The 27,563-nt window shown below is 44.0% G+C and overlaps 1 protein-coding gene across 6 annotated transcripts in view; it reads left to right on the top strand.

The window, feature by feature from the left end:
* Asx (Additional sex combs) overlaps positions 1-27,563 on the top strand; it is a 163,416-nt gene that overhangs the window by 69,487 nt on the left and 66,366 nt on the right. For all 6 annotated transcript variants that reach the window (XM_068346360.1, XM_068346357.1, XM_068346355.1 and 3 more), the window contains 2 exons: positions 10,863-10,986; positions 11,217-11,429. In XM_068346360.1, the coding sequence (XP_068202461.1) occupies positions 10,863-10,986; positions 11,217-11,429 (337 nt within the window). The remainder of the gene's footprint in view (positions 1-10,862; positions 10,987-11,216; positions 11,430-27,563) is intronic.

Here is a 27,563-nt window from a genome sequence, read left to right as displayed (position 1 = left end):
CACCGTCTCCATCCGTTCAGCGGAGGCAGCTGCTGGCTCAGTCCGGCAGCATTGTTCCCACACCTAAAGTCTCACTGGCTCCATCCAGGCATCAGATGCAGCCGCTGGCACAGCAGGGCAGTCACTCTCCACGGATTCCTCCGGGAGGGGATAGATCCATGACGGCTACCTCCTCCTCGAGGGCTCCATCCGTGATGGAGGCAGCCGCTCATCGAGCCGGCTGGATGTCAGGGATACAGACGCCCCCACGGATCCATCCGTGATCGAAGATGCAGCCAACACGGAGGATCAAGTGGTAGCGGGCTTAGTAGATGCGGGAGAATGTTTGCCTGATAAAGTATCCTCTTACAGGAAAGTATTGGCACTGATTAGGCACCACCACAGGCTAGATGAGCCCAAACCGTCCTCAGAGCAGGCCTGGCTTTCGGGTTTGGGTATGATGATGGACAACCTGATACAGCAGAAACCATCCTTGACCCTACCAGTGGCTCCAGACGTGTCCCTGGGCATGGACCACGTCGACTGGTTTGTCTCGGGGCTCTAGAACTCCCTCAGGGCCCAAGGATCCTTCAAGCTCCTGCCTGGACTGAGGACCCAGAAGAAATTTATGTGCCAGATGGGCTGCCTGCAGGGCCTCGGACAATGGAAGAAGCCGTCACGGCTCTGAGCCAGGGCAGTGCGGATGACAGGAGCCTTACTGCCCCAGTGGTCTTCTCTCAGGCGGAGGCCACTATGATGGAAGACACGTCTCAGGACATCATCAATGTGGCCTCCTGGTTGGACTGGTGGGCATGCACCTTAGCAGGTTTTCAACTCTCCCACGATCTCTCAGTGCCGGAGAATCAAGCTCTATTGCATGAGCTCATACGTTCTGGGGGCAAAGCCATAAAGTTCTTAACGTTCCAGTCATTGACTCAGACAGCAAACTGGATCTTAAGAAGGAGAGATACGGTGCTTAACAGGCTCCCTTGTGGACTTCCCGAACGTGAGGCCAAATTCCTGAGGAATTCTACGGTGTGGGGTGAGACCCTGTTCCCCCTACAGACAGTAGCAGAAACCATGGAGAGAGTGGGGAAACTGAAAGCCGAGCCTAGGTAGCCAACAACAAGACGTCTTCCACATAAAACACCGTCTGTGGACGGGGCCTACCCACCTATGCCACCAGCTAGGCAGGAGGTCCCCTCCCCTTCCTGGCATTAGTCCTCGCGGCCCTCCCGCAGAGGTGGTGCCCCAGCCCAGACCTCCTTTAGACAAAAATACTCTGGCTCGAGATGAGGCCGCTCAAACCGTCTCCCCAGAAGGAGTTAGGAGGGGGGGGCCCCCTACACCTTCCCACACCATAGGTGGGGGATGCCTCAAATACCATTGGCAAGCATGGCGGGACAACGGTGCGGACCCTTGGTCCGTGTCAGTCCTCAGGGAGGGATACAGGATTCCCTTCCTGACAGAGCCTTCCCCTCTGATTCCCGAGCATCGGGCGGAGTGGCTGGCCCCCAAGGATCACATGAAGAGAGCAGCCTTGCAGGAGGAGGTGTCGGCCATGTTGGACAAAGGAGCATTGCAACCCGTCTGGGAATCGTCCCCGGGGTTCTACAGCAGGCTCTTCCTGGTGGAGTCATCGACCTCTCAGCCATGAACAAGTTCATCAAGAAGACCTCCTTCAAGATGGACACGCCTAAGTCGGTACTGGCAGCCTTGAGGGAAGGGATTTCATGATGTCCCTGGACCTCAAGGACGCCTACTTTCAGATCCCCGTACACCCCTCCAGCAGGAAGTTCCTCAGGGTGAAGTGGGGAACCCAGTCTCTACAGTTCAGGACCCTGTGCTTCGGCCTGTCAACGGCACCTCGGGTGTTCACGAGGGTATTCACCGTAGTATCAGCCTGGGCACACAAGCAGGGCATCAGGCTGATCAGGTATCTCGACGACTGGTTGCTGCTTTCAGCCTCAGAGGCAGCCTTAATGGAGCAGGTGGCAAAGCTGTTACAGTTCTGCAGAGAACTGGGGGTTACTATCAGTCTAGAGAAGTCCCAGTTGGTCCCCACCACCAGGATGACGTACCTAGGGATGGTCCTGGACTCCCAGTTAGCAAGGAAATTCCCCTCTCAAGAGAGGCTGGACAATCTGGACCATATAATTCGTCCATTCCTTGCAAATGCACCAATGAGAGCCAAGGATTGGCAGAGACTCGTGGTCCACCTGGTCTCGCCTGAGAAGCTAGTTCCTCAGGGGAGGCTCAACCTTAGGCCGGTCCAGTGGAATCTGCAGGACCTCTGGTCACCGGGAGACCCGCCTCAGTCCTTAGTCATGATGACTTCAGCCACCAGAAACATGCTCCTCTGGTGGTCCGACAGGGCGAACTACCTACGGGGTGTGCCGTTCGTGTCCGCTCTTCTGGAGATGTTGCTCTTCACAGATGCATCAAAGGAAGGGTGGGGAGCCCATCTGCTTGAAGAGACAGCAGAGGGAAAGTGGTCCCCGGAGGAGAAGCTCCTCCACATAAACCCGCTTAAGCTCCTGGCGGTTCAATAGGCCCTCGCAATATTCGCCCATCGACTATGGGGAAACACAATAGCCCTCATGTGCGACAACGCCACCGTGGTGGCCTACATAAAGAAACAAGGAGGATTGAGGTCAAGGGAGCTGTGCGATCTCACGGCTCGGATCCTGGAATGGGCCGAGAGGAAGCATATCATTCTCACAGCTAGGTTCATTCCGAGGAAGAGAAACGTTCTAGCCGACGGCCTCAGCAGGGCAGGGCAAGTAGTGGGGTCGGAGTGGTCCCTACACCCACAAGTGGCCCAGAAGGTCCTACAGTTGTGGGGCTCACCGGTGATAGACCTGTTCGCCACAAAACTCAACACACAGCCCCCCGTGTTCTGTTATGTGCCAGACCCGGCAGCAGCGTTCGAGGACGCCTTCCAGCACTCATGGGACGGACTCGACGCGTATGCCTTTCCCCCCTTCGGGATTCTCAGGCAGGTGCTCAACTGACTCAGACAATCAAGGGCTACAATGATGACTTTGGTAGTGCCTGGTGGCCGGAGAGGGAGTGGTTCGCGGATCTACAGGACCTGGCTACCCTTCCTCCATGGCCCCTACCAATAAGGGAAGATGTGCTGCACCAGCCCCACTTTCGAAGGTTTCACGAAAACCCTCAGCGCCTCTAGCTACACGCGTGGAAGTTATTGAGCATCTATTAAGGAAAGAAGACAGCTTCAAGGATGTCAGGGTATCTGCGGAAGTTCTCGATCGTGGTGTACCAGGCCAAGTGGGCCACGTTTGTGAAGTGGTGTGCCACGCAGAATCTGAGGCCTCTGGATGCATCAGTCCACAAGATTGCAGACTTCCTGGTCCACCTGAGGGACGACCTGGGGGTCTCCATTCCAGGCATCAAGGGGGTCCGAGCAGACCTGGGGCAGGTCTTTCAACTCAGAGGCATCGACCAGGGGGCCTCTCGCCAGATTTCCATGCACATCAGAAGTTTCGAGCAGTCTTGTTCCCCCGCTCTTCTCGGGTCCCGCAGTGGGACGTGGCCAAGGTTCTCAAGGTTTTGACAGGGCCTCCCTTCGAATCCCTTAAGGATATCCTAGATAAAGACTTCACCCTCAAGACAGTGTTCTTGCTAGCTCTGGCCTCAGCCAAGCGCGTAAGCTCCACGGCTTGTCATTCGAGGTCTCGCACTCGAAATGGTGGAAGGACCTGTCATTTAAGTTTCTGCCTGAATTTGTGGCCAAAACACAGAACCCGGCCATTGCAGACCCAAGCTTCGAGGGGTTCTCGGTCCCGGCGATCCCTCACTCGAATAACCCGGAAGACTTGCTCCTGTGCCCAGTGAGAACGGTCAGGAAATACCTTAGCAGGACAGCCAGACTCTGGCTGGGCATCAAAAGTCTGTTTTGTCTCCTCAGGCCCTGTAAAGAAGGCAGTGTCAAAGAACACGATCTCCTTCTGGCTTCGGCAAGTCATCAAGAGAGCTTACACCAGTGAGGGGTCTGCAATCTTGGGTACCCCACAACCCCATGATATTAGGGGTCTTAGCACTTCTTTGGCTTTTGACAGCAACATGGCAGTAGGCCAAATCATGCAAGCAGGCACTTGGTCCAGGCAGTCCACCTTTACGGCCCATCGCCTGAAAGACTGCACGAGGAAGTCCCTGGACGCCTTCTCCATTGGACCAGTGATTTCCGCCCTGCAACAAGTTTAGGGCTAAATAGTTGCAAGCGACACAAGTTTCCCCCTTGCTACCCTTTTTCCCTTCCCTTGCCTACTCCCATGTGAGAGATGGATGTTTTGGAAGCCCATGTCCGGATTATGCATAAAGGTGAGTTATACAAACAGGTAGACTTTTGCGTGCTTCCCCTGACTCTCCTACCCTGTTCTTTGTGTTGTCTGGACCTAGCTGCCTATCTAGGTCCCGTGTCCTGGGATGGTAGTGGTGGGTCTTCTTGCCTGTAAGTCCACCCCCCCCCCCCCTAAAGTGTAAGTCTCCTAAGAAAGTAGTTCGAGGTAAGTACTCCGTGTTGGAACAAATCCCAAATTTTAAGTAATTTGTATTTTCCTAACAGTACTTACCTCGAACTACTTTCGGGTTATTGCCCACCCATCCTGCCCCGGGTGCCTTACAGGAGTTCGAAGTAGAACACATATGCTTACTGGCAACAAAGACTTAGTTGCGCACCCATGTGTGCTGACTCCGGGTCGCCTCAGGGCACGTATCCATCCGCCACGGAGGGACCCGATAAGGGAAAACGGAGATGGGGGAACTATGCAAAATTCTTGGTCGGTTAGGGAGGAGATCCCAGATACTCGTAAGAAAGTAGTTCGAGGTAATAACTGTTAGAAAAAATATGAATTACTTAAAATTTGTGATTTTCCTATGCAGCAACAAATGATTCCCCTGAAGAAAGGAAAGATGAATACTACGAAGTTTGCTATGCACTAACAAATGATTCCCCTGAAGAAAGGAAAGATGAATACTACAAAGAACTGCACTGTTTAATAGATGAGATCCCAGAGAGAGTTATGAAAATTTTGATTGGTGACTTCAAAGCTAAAGTTGGAAGGAATAATAAAGATATAGAGAATATGTTGGGTGATAAAGGTCTTGGAGAAATTGCAAATGAAAGTGGTCCTCATTTTATAAGTTTTTGTTCAACAATCAGCCTTGTTATTGAAGTTACTCTTTCCAGCACAAGGACATACACAAAAAATATACATGGATTTCACCATGTGGCAATTACAAAATTCAAGTAGATCACATAGCCGTTAATATAGAGGGGAGGATTCTGAGAAATGTTAGAAGCTATAGAGGTGCAGATATTGTTACTGATCACCAGCTCCTCATTGCCACACTGAAATTAGTAACTGAAAGCACCCAACAGAAATGTCGATAAAATTCCTAGGTTTGATACAACTACAGTAAGCTTCTAGAAGATGAGCACAGAGAAACCTTTGCAATTGAATGTAGGAATTGATTTGCTGTTTCAGATACTTCAAGTGATGAAGAGTAGACAATTAATGAAGAATGGTGTGATATTAAGAACAAATATCAGTCGGTTGGTAGTGTAAGTTTTGGGATGTGAAGTTATAAGGAGAAACCGTGATATCAAATGATACATGGTATACAATAAAAAGAAGACAAAAAAAGAATCGATTGTTGAAAGTTTGCGAGGATGTAATGAAAATTACAAGGTATAGATAGAGAGGTCAAAAGAGAAGCTTTAGACAGGAAAGCAGATGAGGCTGACAAAGTAATGAATTCAGGGAGTAGCTATGGTGTAAGAATTGCTCTTAGAATTATTAATGAAATCTGTACAGAGGCACAGAAGAAGAAGCATATAACCATCAAAGAGAGAAATAGATCTGTTGTTATAACAACAGAAGATGGAGAAGGCAACATTGGATGGAACACTTTAGTGAAGTCATGAATATATATGAAGGGAATACAGTAATTTGATTGATATATCTGAAGCTGATGAAGATCTTTATGTACCCATGAATGAATTCAGTGTGTTTGATGTGGAAGCTATTATTAAAAAACTAAAGCAATGGAAAGCCCCTAGATATGATTGAATAACTACCTAGATGATATTGGCTAAAAATGAAGTGACTTCCAGAATATTAACAAGGTTAATTTGTAGAATGTGGCGTGAAGAGGCAAAACCTGATGAATGGGAGTGAAGAGTGTTGGCAAAAGAGGGAGAACTGACTGATTGTAATAATTACAGAGGCATGTCACTTACGTCAGTTGTCATGAAAATATATAGTATGCTCGTTCTAAAGAGACTTGAGTGGAAAATTAATGAAAAGCCGAGTGATGAATAGGCAGGATTTATAAAATATAAAGTTGTACTGACCAAATTTTCATTGTAAGACATGGTACAACAATATGTAGAATATAGAAATCCACTTTTGATGGTATTGTACATACATATACCAAGGCACTTCCCCCAATTTTGGGGGCTAGCCTACATCAAACAAATGAAACAGAAAAGGGGACCTCTCCTCTCTACGTTCCTCCTAGCCTGACAAGGGACGCAACCGAGTTCGGCTGGTACTTCTAGGGGTGCCACAGCCCACCCTCCCCCGTTATCCACCACAGATGAAGCTTCATAACACTGAATCCCCTACTGCTGCTACCTCCGCGGTCATCTAAGGCACCGGCGGAAGCAGCAGGGTCTACTGGAACTGCGTCACAATCGCTCGCCATTCATTCCTATTTCAAGCATGCTCTCTTGCCTCTCACATCTATCCTCCTATCACCCAGAGCTTCCTTCACTCCATCCATCCACCCAAACCTTGGCCTTCTTGTACTTCTCCCATCAACTCTTGCATTCATCACCTTCTTTAGCAGACAGCCAATTTCCATTCTCTCAACATGGCCAAACCACCTCAACACATTCATATCCACTCTAGCTGCTAATTAATTTCTTAAACCCGTTCTCACCTTCACTACTTCATTCCTAACCCTATCTACTCGAGATACACCAGCCATACTCCTTAGACTCCTCCGTCACTTTCATTCCCCACAACTCTGTTCCATACATCACAGTTGGTACAATCCCTTTCTCATACAGAACTCTCTTTACATTCATGCCCAACCCTCAATTTTTTTTACTACTCCCTTAACTGCACCCAACACTTTGCATCCTTCACACACTCTCTGACGTACATCTGCTTCCACTCCACCATTTGCTGCAACAACAGACCCCAAGTATTTAAACTGATCCACCTCCTCAAGTAACTCTCCATTCAACATGACATTCAACCTCGCACCACCTTCCCTTCTCGGACATCTCATAACCTTACTCTTACCCACATTAACTCTCAACTTCCTTTTCTCACACACCCTGCCAAATTCTGTCACTAATCGGCCAAGCTTCTCTTCCGCGTTTGCAACCAGTACAGTATCATCCGCAAACAACAACTGATTTACCTCCCATTTATGGTCATTCTCAGCTACCAGTTTCAATCCTCGTCCAAGCACTCGAGCATTCACCTCTCTCACCACTCCATCAACATACAAGTTAAACAACCACTGCGACATCACACATCCGTCTCAGCCCCACTCTCACCGGAAACCAATCACTCACTTCATTTCCTATCCTAACACACACTTTACTACCTTTGTAGAAACTTTTCACTGCTTGCAACAACCTTCCACCAACTCCATATAACCTCATCACATTCCACATTGCTTCCCTATCAATTCTATCATACACTTTCTCCAGATCCATAAACGCAACATACACCTTCTTACCTTTTGCTAAATATTTCTCGCATATCTGCCTAACTGTAAAAATCTGATTCATACAACCCCTACCTCTTCTAAAACCACCCTGTACTTCTAAGATTGCATTCTCTGTTTTATCCTTAATCCTATTAATCAGTACTCTACCATACACTTTTCCCACCACACTCATGCACATCTCCCTTACCCTTATATAGTGGTACAATACATGCACAAACCCAATCTACTGGTACCATTGACAACACAAAACACACATTAAACAATCTCACCAACCATTCATGTACAGTCACACCCCCTTCCTTCAACATCTCAGCTCTCACACCATCCATACCAGATGCTTTTCCTACTCTCGTTTCATCTAGTGCTCTCCGCACTTCCTCTCTTGTAATATCCCTCTCATTCTCATCTCCCATCACTGGCACCTCAACACATGCAACAGCAATTATATCTGCCTCTCTATTATCCTCTACATTCAGTAAACTTTCAAAATATTCCGCCCACCTTTTCCTTGCCTCCTCTCCTTTTAACAACCTTCCATTTCCATCTTTCACTGTCTCTTCAATTCTTGAGCCAGCCTTTCTTACTCTCTTCACTTCTTTCCAAAACTTCTTCTTATTCTCTTCATATGACTGACCTAATCCCTGACCCCACCTCAGGTCAGCTGCCCTCTTTGCCTCGCGTACCTTGCGCTTTACTTCCACCTTTTTCTCTCTATATTTTTCATACTTCTCTATACTATTACTCTGCAGCCATTCTTCAAAAGCCCTCTTTTTCTCTTCCACTTTTACCTTCACTCCTTCATTCCACCATTCACTGCCCTTCCTCATGCTGCCTCCAACAACCTTCTTTCCACAAACATCACTTGCAATCCCAACAAAATTTTCTTTTACTAACTTCCACTCCTCCTCTAAATTACCAGTTTCTCTTACTTTCACTTCGTCATATGCCATTTTCAACCTTTCTTGATATTTACTGTTTACCCCCTGGTTTTATTAGCTCTTCATCCCTCACTTCCCTTTTACATCCACCTACTCTATTCCCCCACTCTTTTGCTACAACTAATTTTCCTTCCACCAAAAAATGATCAGACATACCGTTAGCCATATCCCTAAACACGTGCTCGTCTTTCAATCTACCAAACATTCTTTTAGTTATCAACACATAATCCATTAATGCCCTTTCTACCACTTTTCCATTTGCCACTCTTACCCATGTATACTTGTTTCATCTTTTTGAAAAAGCTAGAACTTACCACCATCTCTTGCTCAACACACATGGTATCGTGGACTATGAAAAAGTCTTTGATAGTGTGTACCGGCCAATTTTGTGGAGAATCCTGCGTTATTATCGAGTTCCTCTTTAATATGTAAATTTTATTAAGTCTGTTAATGAGCATATCAAGTTCAAAGTTAATGTTAATGGAGTCCTATCAAATGAATTTCCAGTGAACAGTGAGAGTAATCCAAGGTTATGTGATGTCACCTATGTTGCCTATCCTCCTCATGGATTTTTTAATGCATAGAACAGTTGGGAATGGTGGAGAATGATTGGACTGGTTTGGCAACAGGATATTAGCTGACCTAGAGTATGCTGATGACGCTATCCTTATTAGCAGGACACCTCAGGACTTACAAAGCCTCCTTTCTAGTGTGCTTGAAATATTGCATGAGGTTGGGCTTAAGATAAATAGAAGACAGAGATGATAACGGATTATGCAATGGAAGAGTAAATATCATTGAAAGGAGAAAAGATTAATGAATTGTAATCATTTAAATATTTGGGAACTATTATCTCTAAGACAGGATCTTCATAATTGGAGTTTAATGAGAGATTGAAAAAAGCAAATCCGACAATGGCTAGGTTAAGTAAAATTTGAAAATAAAATCTACTGAAATTACATATAAAAATCAGGCTATATATCAGTTTAGCGAGATCAGTGTTACTGTATGGACATAAGTCTTGGTATGACAATGAACAATATCCAACAGATTTTGAAGATTTGAGAACAAAGCCCTCAGAAGAATATTGGGAGTTGAATGGCAGGACAGGATTAGAAATGAAACTATGAGAGATTACCCAAGTGCTATATGTGGATGAGATCATGGTGAGGGATAGATGGAGATGTTTTGGCCTTGTCTTTGCACTCCCCAAGAGAGATTAGCTCACTAAAGTTCTAACTGGGCTCCACAAGGCATTAGAAGAGGTGAAAGACCCAGGATTACATGGCTGAGGACTATGAAACATGGAGTTTATGAATGGAGACGACTGGCTAAGTCTAACCAAAGCTCTGTAAATGTGCGTCGGAGATGATTATTATTATTATTATTATTATTATTATTGATTATAGTAGTAGTATTACCTACTCCTGGAGGATTGAAGGGGCAAGGTTCCTATTTTTTTTCTACTTCATTTTATTATGATTTGGTATGAATTTTAATTTTTAACATCTAACTTTACCATTGTTTCTAGTACCCTGAAAATATATAGAGGGATTTCACACTTAGTTAGCATGTAGTATAATGGAAACTTTCAGGTCTACTAAACCTCTGAGAAGAAATACTTTTACAGTGAAGGGCACTTTTACTAGTTTGAAAGATATCCTGTTTATTTAAAGTTTACAGTCACCGCCATTACCACAATTTAAGACGTGCAAGATTTGTGTTTTAAACTTATTTCAATATGTTAGCACTAAAGTACAATTTGCCCTAACTGTTGGAAATAACGGTGTAGTCCAAATACTATTACCATATAGTCTTGAATGCTTTAGAAAATCTTGAAATTTGTATTTAATTTACTATTCTAGAGAATTAAAATGTGTTGGTTTTGGAAGATTTCCCTATGTAGTTTCATCAGATAGGGCTTGTATACTCTTTCTGGGTAGTAACTTGATTTTCTAGAACTCTAGAGCTTCAAAGTTTTTCAAACTTGATAATCCTGTAGGCCATTTTTAAAAAGTTTAGATGCCATATTTTATTTATACAAAATTCATATTATTTAGATAGTGGATTTTGTATCATAATTTTTTTGAATTTTTTTCTTCCCTAACTTCCAAAGATCATTGGATGTCTTGTTTATTATTCTTCAACCAAACGTTAATTTATTCTTTACAGCATCCAGAGTTGTGAGAGTACCATCATCCCAGTCCTCACCTTCGGCACGTGATGCTGCATCCCCGTCAATGACTACCATGCAAACTTATCTTGCGGCTATTCCAGGATTTAAGCCTAGAAAAAGGTAAATCTCTCTCTCTCTCTCTCTCTCTCTCTCTCTCTCTCTCTCTCTCTCTCTCTCTCTCTCTCTCTCTCTCTCTCTCTCTCTCTCTCTACTACTACTACTACTACTACTACTACTACTACTACTACTACTACTACTACTACTATTGATTTTGTCAATAGAAAATATGGTAACAGGTTGGTAGAGAATTTTAGTGATGTGTAATAAAATACTCTGTTTTCATTCACAAGATCTCAACGCAAGTTGTCAGCCGCTGCACAACTTGCACAGACCAAGGAAGGTAATGTTGATTTAGAAACTCCAGACTCCATTTTGGCTGGGCTAAACCTACGAGCAATCCTGAACAAGCACACCTTTTCTAGTTTACCTCCGGCTTACCAGCATCGCCTCACTCAGCTGTTGCCTCTTGTGGATCAAAGTGTGGGAATCGATGACACTTTCAAGTAAGTGACACGTTTTGTGTGAAAGTTCTTTGCTCAATATTATTCAGTATTGCATAAAGAAGTACAAAACTTATAAAGTTTTATAATGATGCATTTACAGTAATGTATTTATTCTTGGAATAATGTTCATAAGTAAATACAATAATAATCCTAAGTAAACACAGTAGATTAGAATTATATCTCTGTAATGGACCAAATTATGAAAGACAATAATTTAAGATGATTAGATGACTCATTTTCCACGAGCTTTGTGTTCTGTTTGTTTTGTTTTTAGTTTGTCTGCTTCAAGCTTATGAATAATGATGTTTTGTTAATAGATGTTTTTGTTCATCACAATCTCCTCTATCATATTAATCACTGAATTGTGGTTTGTGATGTCCCCAGAAGCAAAAAATTTTATAAGGTAGAACCCTCATTCTAGTTACACAAGGCTATTCAGGATGCTCAGCTATCTATTTGTCCTATCAATTAAGTAACCGTAAAAAAAAGTTGCTATAACCTATGAGAGGAACTGTTCAGTCAGGAAAGTACTTGTCATGCTAGGTTGGGTTAGGGAGGTTTGGTTCAGGATGTATAGTATTACCCCGGATTATGAGCTGAATTTGTTTTGGGAGCTCGCTCGCAAATACGTTTTCACACATCCGCGAATACACATGTACAGTCATTTTTAAAGGATTTGTGATGATAATTATAGTAAAAAGTATAATTGTTAACATCGAAATGAATACCAATAAATAATTTGCAATGGAAAATATTTTCCCGACACTAAATACAAATCCTTTCGCTCTTTATTAGGGATGTACTTTCGGAGAAGCTGGAAAACTAGAAATAAGACTTTTAGATAGGTGTAACTACCCCACTGCTAAATAGTTGGGGCTAGGGGTTAGCGGGCTACCCTGCTCATACACTCACATCTGTGTTGTCTCTCCACTTTTTGTTTTGGCTTGGCTGAGAGTGGACGTTGTGTCTTTCCGCCTCCCAATTCGGACTGCCACTAATAAGTGTTTTTACTTTCTATTTTGAGGAGTGACTCTTTTTTTTTTTTTTGGCTGTCACGTGTACGTGTCCAGGACCTTAGGGGAGCTCTTGCAGCATGTCCTTGTTTGAGACCGACCCTCACTCGTTGTCTCCTGTCTGCCAAGGAATGACGGCCTTGTACGCAGGATAACACCTTTGAGGAGTTTTGGGAGTGGTCTGTCTCTCAGTTGGAGAGATTTGGACAGTGGTGTAAGAAGTTTAGGAGGGACCCATTTTCTTTGGGGCTTCCTTGAAGTCGAAGAAACCTCGGACTTCGTTTTTAACCCTCTGATCTCTCCTTGAAGTTCCTGCTTGCTCTGTTCCCTGGGGGACCGGTCAAACAGGAGTGTTGACTGTTAAACACCAGGATATTTTGTAGATTTGGCCGTCACTGGTTGATGCTGGATCCCTTTTCGAAGAATCGCCTTGTCAAACTACTGCAGCTGGGAGCTAAGAAGAAATGCACAGAGGTAGATTTGGAACCCCCAGTGAGGAGTGTGCCGTAGGTTCTACGACCAAGGATCTCCCTGCTACTGCTGCTAACAATGTTGAGCTGGGTCCATGTCCCCTGCCAGCTTCTGCCACCGAAGACTGCGCTTCTCCATCGTCCACTCTGCGCTTCCCGGCTCTCACCCTCGCCCTACAACAGAAAACATACCTACGATGACTTGCAGGATTGACGTTCTCCTCGCCCGTGTCACAAAAACGTACCAATCTGTGATCGTCCATCTGTCCACTGTCACGCTTCTGGAGACCACTCTCCTACTCGCCAGCCTAGTTCAGTGCTCTCCTACACCTCACGCTACCAGGAAACTCATCGTCGTCGAGACTGGGATCTGCCTTCTGTTCGTGAGAGCTCGCCAACTTGTCCTTTATTGCCAGGTCACCGCTGCACGTCCAGACAACTTACTGGTAATAGTTATCGGGAACCTTCTCTTCCTGTACGTGACCTTCTTCCCACTTGTGACCACCTGCAATCTATGTGTGATTGTCAACCAGTATGTTACTTCCATTCAATGCGAGATTGTCAGTCGCCACAGTACCAGGATGAGTTCTCTCTCAGATCTACGGGAATGAGGAGTGACCCTCCCCCTGAGTGTGCCCCGACCATCTAGAACATCGCACAAACCAGCTTCAACGTGTTCCTCTGACACTACATCGCCTAGATTTGCTATATCAGGCCCTGTGCCTGTCTCTCCTTCTGCTCGCGACCTCCCGATGTAGTGGTTTGCGGACATTGGCCAGATGTAGCACGCAGACTGCCTAGTGCCCGAATGACAACCACACTGCAGCATTCACTACACAAAAAGATAAAATGGTGGAATACCCAGAAATCTGGGTAAAAGGCAAACAGTCAAGAGAACTGGGCACCACTCCCCTTGATTTTTAATACTGGTCAAGGGGGACCCAGCTAGAAACTCAAATTTCCCTATTATCTTTTCTTGGGCTCCCTGTCTCTCTCTGCAGTGCAATGCACGGATGCCTAAATAAGAGGAACAGTATACTTTCTAGGTAAGATTTCTTCAAGTTAAAATAAACTTAAGAGCATTAGAAGAAAGAAAAAAAAATGTAAATTAACTCAGAACACAGTGTGGGTGGAAATATATTAAAAGAAAATTAACAACTAAAAAGTTTATTGCAAAAATTTAATAAAAGTTTAACAAATACATCAATAACTATTTGAAAAAACGTATCCCTCTTCATTTCCGTCCTATACTAACTAGACTAAAAAATGCTTTAATAAAATAAACCAGTCGCATTTTGAACACTCATATGGGTTCCATATACGAAAGCATATAATGGATTATACATATTCGGCTACCCCCCAAAATTGGGGGAAGTGCCTTGGTATATGTATGTACAATGTGGATGGATCTGTATACCGCCTACAACAAGACTGCAGACCAAAGAACTCTGAACAGAATTTAAACCTTTTGACACTAGAAGTCACATAAGAGCAGATGTGTTCCAAATAGTTCCTGTTAAATGCACAGCTTATATTCACTGAAAAAAAAAAACTCCAATTATTGTTTGTGCAGCACTTATGTTCTCTAAACAGAACTGTCTTTGATAAGACTACAGATATATTAATGTTTCAAACACTTTGTTTACTAGGGGAAGTCAAAATTACATTTGCAAATCTAAGATTACACATGCCCCACCAGTTCCGAATGTTCATAAAACAGGATCTGTTAAGCTACATGACCGTAAGACTCGCTACCATCTCCGAGCCCTACAGGTAGTAGGGCATGCTGCAAAAAAAGAATATGAGAGAATGTTAAGGGACCAAAGTATAAAAATTTAACAAATACAAATTAAAGATATGGAGATACAGTATACAGTAATGAATTAATTTGTATTTTTCTTATCTATATAATTTGTTTTTCACATTCTCCCTCCCCCCACTAGATCTTTGGTCCATCTCAACGTTGTCTCATGACTAGCAACAATGCCCTACACCAACTTTATACAATTCCAAGTGAATATACTGTATGTAACATTACAAAAAAAAAAAAAATAAATAAATCAATAGAAAGGTAGGGTGATCAACTAAAGAAGTTAAATTCATCATCCATCCCTTCATCCACTTATCCAATTATACATGTTACATTAGGTACATCATTGGACAGTTTCATGATGTAAAAAATGTTAGGATTAGACAATAAAAAACGGAAAAATAGGTTATCATCCAACCCTTCCATTAATGCTCCAGTGACATACAATATAGTAAATCACAGTTATTATTACAGGAAATATACAGTATTACAGGCATACAGTCATAAAACTAGCCAGCAAAAAGAGAAATGACATTAATTTTAGTCCAAAATCAATTTTAGAGAATACAAAACTTACTGATTTTGGAATATTACATTACAATAAAAAGATTACCAAATTTAATATAACTTTGTCACAGTCAAGGAAATTTTTACAACAATTAAAACAATTACTCAAACCGGGACTCAATACAGTTTTCCCCACATAAGGTGTCCCGTTCCACAGCCTTTTAACTACCGGTACTCCAATGTGGGAATAAAAAATTGCTAATAAAAAGGTAATTACTGTGCTATACAAAAACTTGAAATAAAAAAACTTCTCGGTAATTAATTCAGTGGGAGATTTATAGTTCTTTTTCTGAGTCAAAATTCTCTCTTGGGACATGTGCTGGGATTAAGCAATCTGTTGGCGAGCCATATTAATCTCTCGCAGCTCTGGAGACATTTAAGCCGGCGACTCTCAAGGTACAAAAGGGTTGTCTTTAACTGATCGATAACCTCGCATAACTGTTATCTGCGGGTTATCAACACACTGATGTGGACCAGAGACAGAATCCATAGACTCAGAAGAGAACAATAAAAGTCCCGAAAAATCAGGCGATGACTTAGGGCAAAGTTCTGTTTCAGACGACCCAAATAACTGTCGCGTTCAGATGGGATATACCTGATTGTGTCACTTCAGCCTCAAGCTCTGACCGGTGTATCAATCTGCCATCAGAATGTCGGAAAGGGTTTGAGTTCTGAGGTAACTCGGGAATGGAGGACAGTTTCCTCTCTGTAGTATCCGTGAGACGAGGCTTCCACTCCATGACTCGAGGCTGAACCAAGGTAGGTCAGGAACTGGCCCTTTTGACCCAGTCCATGGGTGACTAAATCTGCTAGAGGTGAGATTTTCAGGCAACAGTCGGTCGTCTCAATCGGGTGGCAAAAAGCCAAGAAAGTCATAATCAGGATACATGGACACTGCCAAGTCGGAAACACTTACTGTTTATGCAGCATTTATGCTCACTAAATACTGTATAACTGTCCGTGATATGACTACAGATATATTGATGTTTCAAACACCTTGTTTACCAGGGGATATTGAAATTACAATTGCACATCGGTTACACGTTCCCCACCAGTTGCGTATGTTAAAAAAACAGGCTTTGTTAAGCTGCGTGACCATAAGACTCGCTTCAATCTCCGAGCCCTGGGGAGTAGGGGTTGCTGCACAAACAAGAATATAATGAGACAATGTTAAGGGACCAATGTATAGAAATTTAACATACACATTAAAGATATAAAGATACAGTATACAGTAATAAAATAATTTTTATATTTCCTGTCTATATGCAGTACTGTATATTGTTTTTCACTCCGACAGCTCGTGATAAGGTAGCTTCAAATTTGTCAACACGTCACCTTCCAGCTGAGCGCCAGCGTCAGGTTATTCGCAGCCCAGCAAGAGATCCTTCAGTTGACCACGGCTGACCAGTTTCGTTTCAGCCACCCTTTCTGGATTCAGTGAAACAGGCGTACGCTTCAACAGGCCCAACACACTCCACCTTGCTCCTTCGAGTGAGAGGCTATGCCAGTTCCTATAAGACCAGGTAAGCTACATTTCCCCTCCTTTTCAGGTGCCGAAACTGCAGACTCTTAGGAGGCAGTCTCCATCTCATAGCATCCCCAGTGAGAAGACCATGATTCCGTTCTTTGAGAAGAAAGTTCCATGGTTCGGCACCTTGGTAAAGGTGGTGAATCTTGCCATTTCAGGAGCTGCCCCTGTCTCTAAACAGCCTGCAGTGGCTAGCACTCCCAAGATTCTGCTGGAGAAGTTGGTGTCTTCCAGATCATCTCCTCTGTCTGACCCCAGAGAGAGACCCAGGTTCAAGGGAACCACCACATCAAATGATCATTTCCCTGCTTTAGAAGATGTGGGTATCTGTGGGAACAGCTGGTGTAATTCAGGAGGACTTATTGAAGGTCAGCTAACTCAGGTTCTGACTGCTAAGAAGACAGAAGAACCCTACAGCTCCCCTGGGAGACACTCTTCAACCTCGTACAAGCTGGGGTTCACGATCTCTTAGGGAAACCTCAACTTCAAACTTCTGTCCTTCTCCCATGGAAGTCTTTCCGCTGGAGCAACGTTTCACCTGCAAGAACTTGGACCAGTCCCCGACAGTTCCTTGCCTAAGAGAATGGCATGTTTGCGCAGGGATGTCTGGAGACCTTCGCTGCTCAAGGAGTTCTTCCCGGGAGCGGAAAGTAAGGACTCTAAGATGGTCCCCAGGAATAGCGTAGCCCGTTCTTCCTGGCAGATCCAGGAGAAGACTCGCGGGACCTCCGCGACAGCAGCAGGAACATCCGTAGGAAACGTTACTTCAGCTTCTTATGATGCCGACCAAGACCAACCCCGGGCTTCTACTGGTGAGAGCTCGTGGATGGGTGACTACTTAGATTTGGAGATGGACTATTTCTAAGGTCGGCTAGTCCTAGGTATACCGAGGTGAAACAAAAGTAGTCTGAATATGCCTTTTGGCAGGTCCTGGCCTGCATGAAGGCCATCAATGGCCTAGATGACCCTGCTGTGACCCCTCAAGAGGGCAAGGACACCGTCCTCAGCCACATCTACGGCACACAGCTACCCCCCTGGTGTAGGGGGTTGAAGGGGGTGACGAGATAGAGTGTTAGCCCCAATTTGTGGGCTCCGGTAGTTCCCTTCGTGGCCGCTCTCCCTTGAATGGTCGATCCTCCCACATGGCCACCTGTGGAGGATGCGTGCAATGCTGGTGGAAAAGGTGGCTGCAGCACTGGGCCAAATCCTTGACCATCTGTGATTTGTTCAGGGTATCAGATCCCATTCACTCAATCTCCCCCTCCATTGACTCAAAATACCGTTTCATTAAGCTCCTATACGAAGGGATCCATAAAGGAGTTGGCCCTCCGGGCCGAAGTCCAGACCATGTTGGAGAAGGGCACTCTCCAAGAGGTCCTCGACGGGTCCCCAGGCTTCTTCGGTCGACTTTTTTTTTTTTTTAAAAAGGTGTCTGAACGCTGGAGATCCATCATCGATCTTTGAGGCCTGAACATGTTTTTTTCTACAAACTCCGTTCAGTATGGAGACGGCAGACATAGTTAGACAATCAGTAAGACCACAGGACTTCGTGTGTACACTGGACCTAAAGGACGCATACTTCCAGATCCCAGTCTTTCTGTCATCAAGGAAGTATCTAAGGATCATACACGACAACAGGCAATACCAGTTCAAGGTGCTATGCTTCGGTCTTTCAACAGTATCTCAGGTCTTTACGAAGGTTTTCACTCGTGTCAACGTGAGTCCACAGGATCGGCGTCCATTTCCGAAGATACCTAGACAACTGGCTTATTCTAACAGACTTGGTGGCAACCCTTCTTTAACCTTGAGACAGACTTTTTGCATTTTGCCAAGATCTGGGTATTGTGGTAAATCTCCAGAAGTCATCCCTGCATCCTTTTCAAAGACTGGTATACTTGGGAATGATCATCGACGACAGCTTGCAGAAAGTTTTCCCATCAGACAACAGAATCCAGAGGTTGAGGAAGGTGGCAAGCCCTTTCCTCCGAGATGCTCTCCCAGCTCAGCGGTGGTTACTTCTCTTGGATCACCTGTCATCCCTGGTCCGTCTAGTTCTCAGCAGCCGTTTCTGAATTCGATCTTTTCAGTGGCAGCAAAAATTCAGGAGGGTTCAGCATGAGTACTCCCCGGATACGCTGGTCTTCATGGGACCTGAACAGCGGATGGACGTGAGTTGGTGGGTAGACGAGAATTTCCGCTGAAGGGTTGACCTTTTTGTTCTTCCCCCAGAATTGATGCTCTTTTCAGATGCATCAAGGGGGGGGGGGTGTCACATGCTGCACTACACGGCCTCCGGGCTCTGGTCAGAGTCTGAAAGTTACCAGAATATAAATCTCCTAGAGATGAGGGCAGCTTTCCTAGCCCCACAGCAGTTCCATTAGTTCCTGGTGGGTCACTCTGTGGTGTTGAGCGACAACACCACGGTTGTGGCCTATGTAAACAAACAAGGTGGCACCTTTTTGCAGCCCCTTTGCCATCTAGCAGTGGAGATGCTGAGATGGGCAGAAGACAACTCGATGTGTCTTAACAGGGCACTTCATTCCGGGAAAGCGGAATGTGCTTGCCAAAAATCTGAGCAGAGCGGTTTGGATAGTGGGCTCCAAGTGGTTTTCAAACACAAGACTTACCTGGTAGTTATATATATAGCTTAGTCTCTGATGTCATGGCAGAGAATTCAAAACTCGCGCCAATCGCCGATAAGATAGCCAGGTGTACTACCTGCGCACCCTAGCAAGGTACCTTGGAACCATCCCGTTTCCTCATATTTTTCTCTGCCGTCATAGCGTTAATATCGTTGAATTTTTCTCTCGCTGTAACCTGTATATTACAGTTATCTTGGTGATGTTCAATTTACTTTTAGCCTTCACTGGTTGGGTTTTATTTTTACTGAGTGTTAGTGTTTTAATTTTGTTTGTATCTTTAAAGAGGTAGAATTGGGAGGTTTTTTTTTTTCCCCTACTGTAAAAACGAACCTACTTTTTTTAAAACATGATGGCGGAGATCCGTTCCGCCAACTCTATGACGTCGCAGTCGTAATTTACAATTTACATACATTGTATGACTTGCAAAATTCTTTTAGTTGCTTTTTCTTGTAAAGAATGAAAAGGAATTCTATCTTACTATAAGTTTTTAACTTTTAATGTAAAAAATTTTTACAAAAATATTTGTCTATTTAGTATTCGTTCTTTAAATCATCGATCTATTTTCAAAGATTAAATAGAACTAGAGTATTGTTAATTTTGCGCTGTGTAGTTCTCATGACTATCGGTGCAGTCCCAACATGTCTTGGTAGCGTTCTTTTCGATATTGGGAATTCTAGTATTAGTCATATATTCATATACAGTATATTTTCCAATTGTGAAGTGTAGAAAATCATTATTTTTGGGAACCCTTAAGATTTAAGGGTTGTTTACATTTATATATATATATATATATATATATATATATATATATATATATATATATATATATATATATATATATACACAGTATATTTATATACGTTATTGCTTTATCTTTTTAATCATAACAAATCACTATTTTTGGGAACCCTTAGGAATTAAGGGTTGATTACATATATTTATATGTTATTCCTATATCTGTTCATTTTAATTAAATAACATTTAACTTTCCCGGTGGTTGTATGTAACTACCGGGTAGGTATTTATAACATTTAATTTTACCGGTGGTTATATATAACTACCGGGTGAGTGTGTTCAACATTTATTTTTAAACACGACTTGCCCGGTGGTTATTTTTATGTGACCACCGGGTAAGTATGTTTGAAAGTTTATTTTATTATGAAATATAATTTTTCATGAAAATACCAGTTTAATATTTTATAAAATATATTTTGTTTCAATTTATATATCAAGTACTAGAGACGATATTGCATTCTCATTCAAGCCCGTGGCAGAAGAGTAAGTTCTCTCGGGCAGGACTAATTATGGTCTTTTATGTAAGAATTTAAAAGTGCAAGTTTCCATGCTAAACTAGGGCAGTGAATTTATTCAGCACAGTGGACGTTGTTTTCCTAGTCTTAGACCTCTTCCAAGCTCCCCGGCCCATGGGAGAAGGAACGTCGATTGGCGAAAGGAAACGAGAGGCGTTAGCTCACGAGCAGAAGTCCTCTCGAGCGTTCCTATTGACGTTCCCAAGAACGCTCTCCCTTGCCATGGGAAAGCAAAGAGCGTTGGACGTTAAGCTACTAACACTGCTGTTAGTCTTGCATTGCATCACATTTGCTGATAATAACAATGCTTACGATCCAACATAGACACGATTTTTGTCCCAGAGCGCCAGTCGGTCATGAGAACCCTCTGATCGGAAGTCATTGAACCGAACGCGCCGAGCAGCGTAACTAAGATCATTCTGCTTTAACGCTCGGCGCCTCGTCTTTCGGGACGCTCGGCGCCTCGTCTTTCGGGACGATCGGCGCCTCGTCTATCGGGACGATCGGCGCCTCGTCTTTTGCAACGATCGGCGCCTCGACTTTCAGGACGATCGGCGCCGCGTCTTACAAGATCTTTGTCAAAGGAAGACATTGGTGACCACTTTTCTCCTGTTGAATTATTTGAGATTATCAGAAGGAGATGATCCTAAGTCCTTTCATCCTTTAGTTGATTTAGAAACTCATGAAAGTTTTTAATGATTAGTTTCCAAATTATATTGTGCTTGTTGCTCCACGTTCGCCACCCTCTAAATTTACACGTGGTCATCAATGGAGCTTTAAGAATGATGGGAGACTGGTTGGAGTCTCAGAAGGACAAAGGAAAGACAGTTTTCTTTTTTCTTCTGAATAAACTGCCCTCTAGATCTTGTATCTGGTACGAGATTATTATCATTATTATTTTTTCTAGCCAAGCTACAACCCTAGTTGGAAAAGTAAGATGCTTTAAGCCCAAGGGCTCCAATAGGGAAAAAATAGCACAGTGAGGAAAGGAAATGAGGAGATATATAAATGATGAGAATAATTAACAATAAATCATTCTTAAAACAGTGACAACGTCAAAATAGATATGTCATATAGGGTGGAGGTCGAGAACCTTGTGGCAGCCCCACAGAGACTTTTACAGCCCTCTAGGTGGATTGCTGAGTCTCTCAAGGAATGCAGGTAAATGAGGCATATAAACCTATGTAGCCAGCTTCCTTATCAGTTAGGCCAGGATAGTAAGGGTGGAGGTCTAGCCACGTTAAGGTCGAGGAGCTTGTGGCAGCCCCACAGAGACTTTTACAGCCCTCTGGGTGGTGTGCTGAGTCTCTCAAGGAATGCAGGTAAATGAGGCATATAAACCTATGAAGCCAGCTTCCTTATCAGGTAGGCCAGGATATCAAGGGTGGAGGTCTAGCCACGTTAAGGTCGAGGACCTTGTGGCAGCCCCACAGAGATTTTTATAGCCCCCTGGGTGGATCGGTGAGTCTCTTAAGGAATACAGGCAATGTGGCAGGATAACTTTGAATCAGAAGTCAGAATTGAGGCCACCCCTTTTATCTTTCTCTCTTCTCCCTCAAGAGTTGGTCAAAGACACAGGTTTTGGTGTCTTAATCAGCAAGAAAGTTTCTGCATACTTTTCTCTAAACTGCATAGACCACAGTAGGAGCCAGACTTAACTACTTCTGGCGAGACTGGGAGAGGAGAGGAGCAGACCTTTGGTCCGTGCCATTACTAAAGGATGGATACGAAATCTTTTTCCTAGTGAAACCTCCTTTGTTAGTTACTCCGATAAGACCTTTCTGCCAAACAGACTTTGCAACATCAAATATGTCTCTTTTGAGTGAGGGAGGCTTTTGTCCAGTCCTGGATGTAACTGCTCTCAATGCCTTTATTCAGAAGTCAAAGTTCTCCATGGAGACATCGAAATCATGAACTATGATAAGACTCATGTCAGCCTGGTCACAGGGCGAAGCAGAGTCTGACTGCTTTCGTCTTCAGGCAGTAGAGCCAGACAATCTTGGGAGAAGAGAGGAGCAGACCTTTGGTCAGTACATCTTCTGAAGGAGGATTACATTTTCCTTTTATAGGGAAACCTCCTTTAGTTTTAGCTCCAATAGATCTCTCTCCCAGATCTAGAGAGGAGTCTAGAGGCAGGCTATGCAATCAAACTTTATCTTAGGTTTGTTTACAAGGAGGAAAGGGGGAAGAATGTGTCAGTTTCGGGCCGTGTGTTTTGGTCTCAGCTCCGCCCCTCTAATGTTCACGAAACCTTTGCTTAATGTAGCAGAATACTGCACTCTAGAGACATCAGAGCCTCCCTGTATCTGGACGTTTGGCATCTCAGAGCTCATTCTTACGATCTTCATGAAGGATTTTCAGATAACATTGAGCCTATCAGAACAATTGGGTCATCCTATCAACAAGACGACTCTTCTGACACCAGGACGCTCGGCGCCACATCTTACAGGACGTTCGGCATCTTGCTATGTTAACCTCTTGGCCGATCGTCTTACAGGACGATCAGCGCCACTCCTTCTAGGATGCTTGGCGCCACGTCTTACAGGACGATCGGCACTACGTCTTACAGGACGATCGGCACCCCGTCTTTCAGGACGCTCGGCGCCACGTCTTTCAGGATGCTCGACGTCGAAGATCTAGCATGAGGCATAACATTGAACATGAGAACCTCGGACTTCGTGATGACACTAGTCGAATCGAATGTCGAGATCAAGGACGCCTTAGTTCCGATCTCTTTGATCACGTAAGTTTTTATCGAGCGCCTAGCCTTAGAACAACGCGGCGACATGGGCGGTGATCTGGGTTTCCTTGACGCCAGAAGTCAGGTCCTTAAAGAGCTGTATCCTGATAAACGCAACGTCACTACTTTCGTTAGATCTTCTGACACCATCGTAAAAGATACTTTATTTAAGGATGGTGATTCAGAGTCAAGTTTTTTCGGGCTTTTACTTCTACTCTTAGAACGGAGCAAGCCGTCTTGAACTGCAATCTTTTTTAAAGATACACAAGTGTTCTGCGAGGAAGTGGATGAGTTTGTTGGGAAACTTGTCCTCTTTGGGAGGGTGTTTTTTCCCTGGGAAGGCTGAATCTTTCTTTGTGACCATTAATATGTCACTGTCCATCCTAGTTTTCCTGGACCAGGGTTTGTTTCCCGGCCAGTCAGAAGCTAGAGGCTACTCTCCTTGTACGATTTTTCTTCGTCCTCTCCAATTCAACCTCAACCCAAGAGGATGGTTCACAGAGATACTAGAATGGATGATGGACTCTCCTAGAAGCCTTTCCTTTAGAGTAGATTACTCAGACAACCTCTCTTGGAAAGGTACCTTTCAAGTCTCCTAGCTCTTCATCTAACTACATTCAGTCTATCGAAAACTCACAGGAGCTAGAGATTTTTCGAAGGAGGCAGCTAGGGCTTTTACAAGGCAATAAGGACTTCTACCATCAGGATTTATCAATCCAAGTGGGAGGTTTTAGAGAATGGTGCAGAGTCAACTCTGTTTTCTCCCAGTATCTTTACAGCTCAGATTGATGACTCCCTGTTGTATCTTCGAAAGAAGCTCATTTGTTCATCCTCTTCCATCAAGGGATACAGGAGTCTTTTAACGACTGTAGTCAGACACAGTATCTTGGACTTTTCAAATGATAAAGTCCTACAGGTACTTTTCAAATCGTTTGAAACATCGAAACTATCTGCTCATTGCAGTCAGACTTTCTCGCCAAGAATGACCGCTCTTCTCAACCTTGACCCAAGGCTTTTGAGTTTCCGAATCTTTCGGAGGTGGTTGGCGAGGAGTTGGAGAGAGTCCTGTGTCCAGTAAGAGCCCTGAAGTTCTATCTGGGCAGAATGTAAGAGTTGCGAGGCAAGTCGAAAGCTCTTTGGTGCTCGAGCAAGAAGCCCTCGTTACAGATATCAAGAATATCCTTTAATTCTTCAGCAGACTCTTATAAGAGAGGCTCATACACATTACAGTGAGACTGACCTCAAGTGCTGTAACAACTTCAGTTGCCTTCAAGCAGAATAGATTGTGGCAGAGCATTATGGACACAACCTTTTGGAGGAGTAAATCTGTGTTCACTCCACACTATTTGAAATGTGTCCAGACTCTTTATGAGGACTGCTATACTCTGGGACCGTTCATAACAGCGAGTGCAGTAGTGGGGGAAGGATCCACCACTACGTTCCCATAATCCTAATACCTTTTTCTTCTCTTGGAACTTTTATATTTGTGTGGGTGTTTGTGGAGATTGCGACAGTCTCCCACAATCATTGATTTTAGTCAGGTGGTCAATTTGTTCCTTGAGAGCGCCCGGAACAAGGGTATTGGAAGAGGTCCTGTCACAGAGGTTTTTAGACCGGTTTGACAGCTCCTAGCCTAGAGGTCTTCAGCCCCCTGGGTGGATCGCTGGATCTCATAAGGAAAGAATTCATTGAAGTCAGCTTCCTTATCAGGTACGAACCCCTAAGTTTGTTTATTAACTCCTAAGTAAAAAATTCCATCTATATTGGCTGTCTCTAACCCTCCACCAAAGGTGTTAATCAGCTATATATATATAACTACCAGGTAAGTCTTATGTTTGAAAATGTTATTTTTATTATAAAATAAATTTTTGAACATACTTACGTGGTAGTTATATATAATTAAAATCCCACCCTCTTCCCCTCTAGAGACTAGAGACATGGAAAATATGAGGGAACAGGGGATGGTTCCGAGGTACCTTGCTAGGGTGCGCAGGTAGTACACCTGGCTATCCAATCGGCGATTGGCGCGAGTTTTGAATTCTCTACCATGACATCAGAGACTAAGCTATATATATAACTACCAGGTAAGTATGTTCAAAAATTAATTTTATAATAAAAATTACATTTTTGAATCATTTAGTAGCCAACGAAGTCCTGACTTTGTGGGGTTCACATACTGCGGATATGTTCGTGATGTCCCAGAACAACAGGCTCCCACTCTACTGCTCCCAAGTCCCGGATCCTGAGGCTCTCTGGCAAGATGCATTCCAACAACGGTGGGACAACATCGACTTCTACACCTTTCTGCCTGATGAGAAGAGTACTCAATAAGACTAGATCATCCAAGAACTTTGTCAATGACCCTTATAGCTCCGCTATGGGATCATGCTGAATGGTTCCTAGACCTTCTTCAGCTCTTGACGGAGGTCCCGAGAGAATTCCCTCCATGACTCAATTTACATCTTTCACAAAGCCTTAGTATCCTTTCGACTTCATGCCTGAATACTATCTAGCTTCTCCTCTCTCAGAGAGGGATTTTTTCACAAGTTGCGAGAAGGATGTCTGGATATCTGCTGAGATCTTAAGCTTCAGTCCACCTGGCCAAGTGGACTGTCTTCTGTGGTTGGTGTCATGGAAGGGGTATCTCTCACTATGATGCCATTATTCCAACAATAGTGGGAGTTCCTAGTATACCTTCGGGAGGAAAAATTCCTCATGGTCTCGGCGGTGAAAGGCTACCACTCAACCTTAAGCCTTTGCTTTAAGCTGAAAGGAGTTAATATTTCCTCTTCGTTGGAGTTGTCTCTCCTCATATGGAGTTTTGAGCTTAACTGCCCTCCATGGAATGTGGTTCGTGTCCTTCGCTCTCTGAAGAGTGCTTCCTTCATATGAACCCTTACGCCAGGCATCAGATCACCACTTGACTGAAGATGGTTTTCTTACTCTCATTGGCTTCGGCCAAGAGAGTTAGCGAACTTCACTGTCTTTCCTATGACGTTTCCCATTAAAGGAGATGGCGGTAGGTAATGCTCGGCTTTGTCCTTGATTTTGTAGCCAAGACTCAAAATCTGAGAGTAGCGTATCCTACATTTGGGCCCTCCTGGATTGGGAGTCTTCTTAACGTAACCGATGATCCAGATCAACTGTTACTTTGACCAGTGATGAATTTGAGGTACTATCTCAAGAGAAAAGCAGCAACTCGCCCCAAGTGTCAGTACTCTTGTCAGCACGGGGAATGTTAAGAGGAGGATCACCCCAAGAACACCATCTTTGCTTGGATTCGCAAGGTCATAGACCCAGCAATGAATCCTGATCCTACACAAGCAAGATGACCCAGAGCTTATAACGTTAGGACATCAGCACGTCCCTAGCGTTCAAGAAAAATGACTGTGACACAGTTCTTACATACAAGCGGGTGTGTGGAAGCTTTAGATGACCTTCACCGCTCACTACCTGCAAGATGTGACCCACAGGAACGTGAAGACTTTCTCCATTCGCCCTGTGGTGTCTGCAGAACTAGGGGTTTAAATACCTCAGACTCCTTGATGGACAAGTAGCAGATGGTTGAGGGCAGGGGTTACCCTTGATTAGTCTGGGATGAATGTTAAGAATGACTGGCTCCTTCTTTCTTTCATCTTCCCCTTATTTGTCCCCTGCATGCTGGCATCCTCTGCTGGTAAAACCACTCCTTTGTCTAACCTCGTATAGTAATAATACTTGTTGCGTCCCCATATCCCCTGGCAAGGTGGGATTGGATAACGTCTATGGTTGATTCAAAGGTTCCGACGTTTATGAGAATTCTTACCTAGACTAGTCACACTACTAGTATCACACAACACACACATTGCTCAGGGCTCTAACCGTGCATTGCTCGTAGTTTAGCCAGGTGGAAGGTCAAAATCCCTCCAGTTGGTTTGGACTTGCATCCTCCTAAAGGGTGAGCCATCCCTAATAAAGAGTGAAAGGATTTGTTTTTATTGTCGGAACAAATGACAAATTTGAAAGTAATTTGTATTTTTCCTAACAATACAAGCCTTGAGCTTTTTTTTACAAA

The sequence above is a fragment of the Palaemon carinicauda genome, chromosome 22 (genome assembly GCF_036898095.1).
Source record: "Palaemon carinicauda isolate YSFRI2023 chromosome 22, ASM3689809v2, whole genome shotgun sequence".
NCBI classification, from domain to species: Eukaryota; Metazoa; Arthropoda; class Malacostraca; order Decapoda; family Palaemonidae; genus Palaemon; species Palaemon carinicauda.
This window is presented reverse-complemented; position numbering and strand designations above follow the sequence as displayed.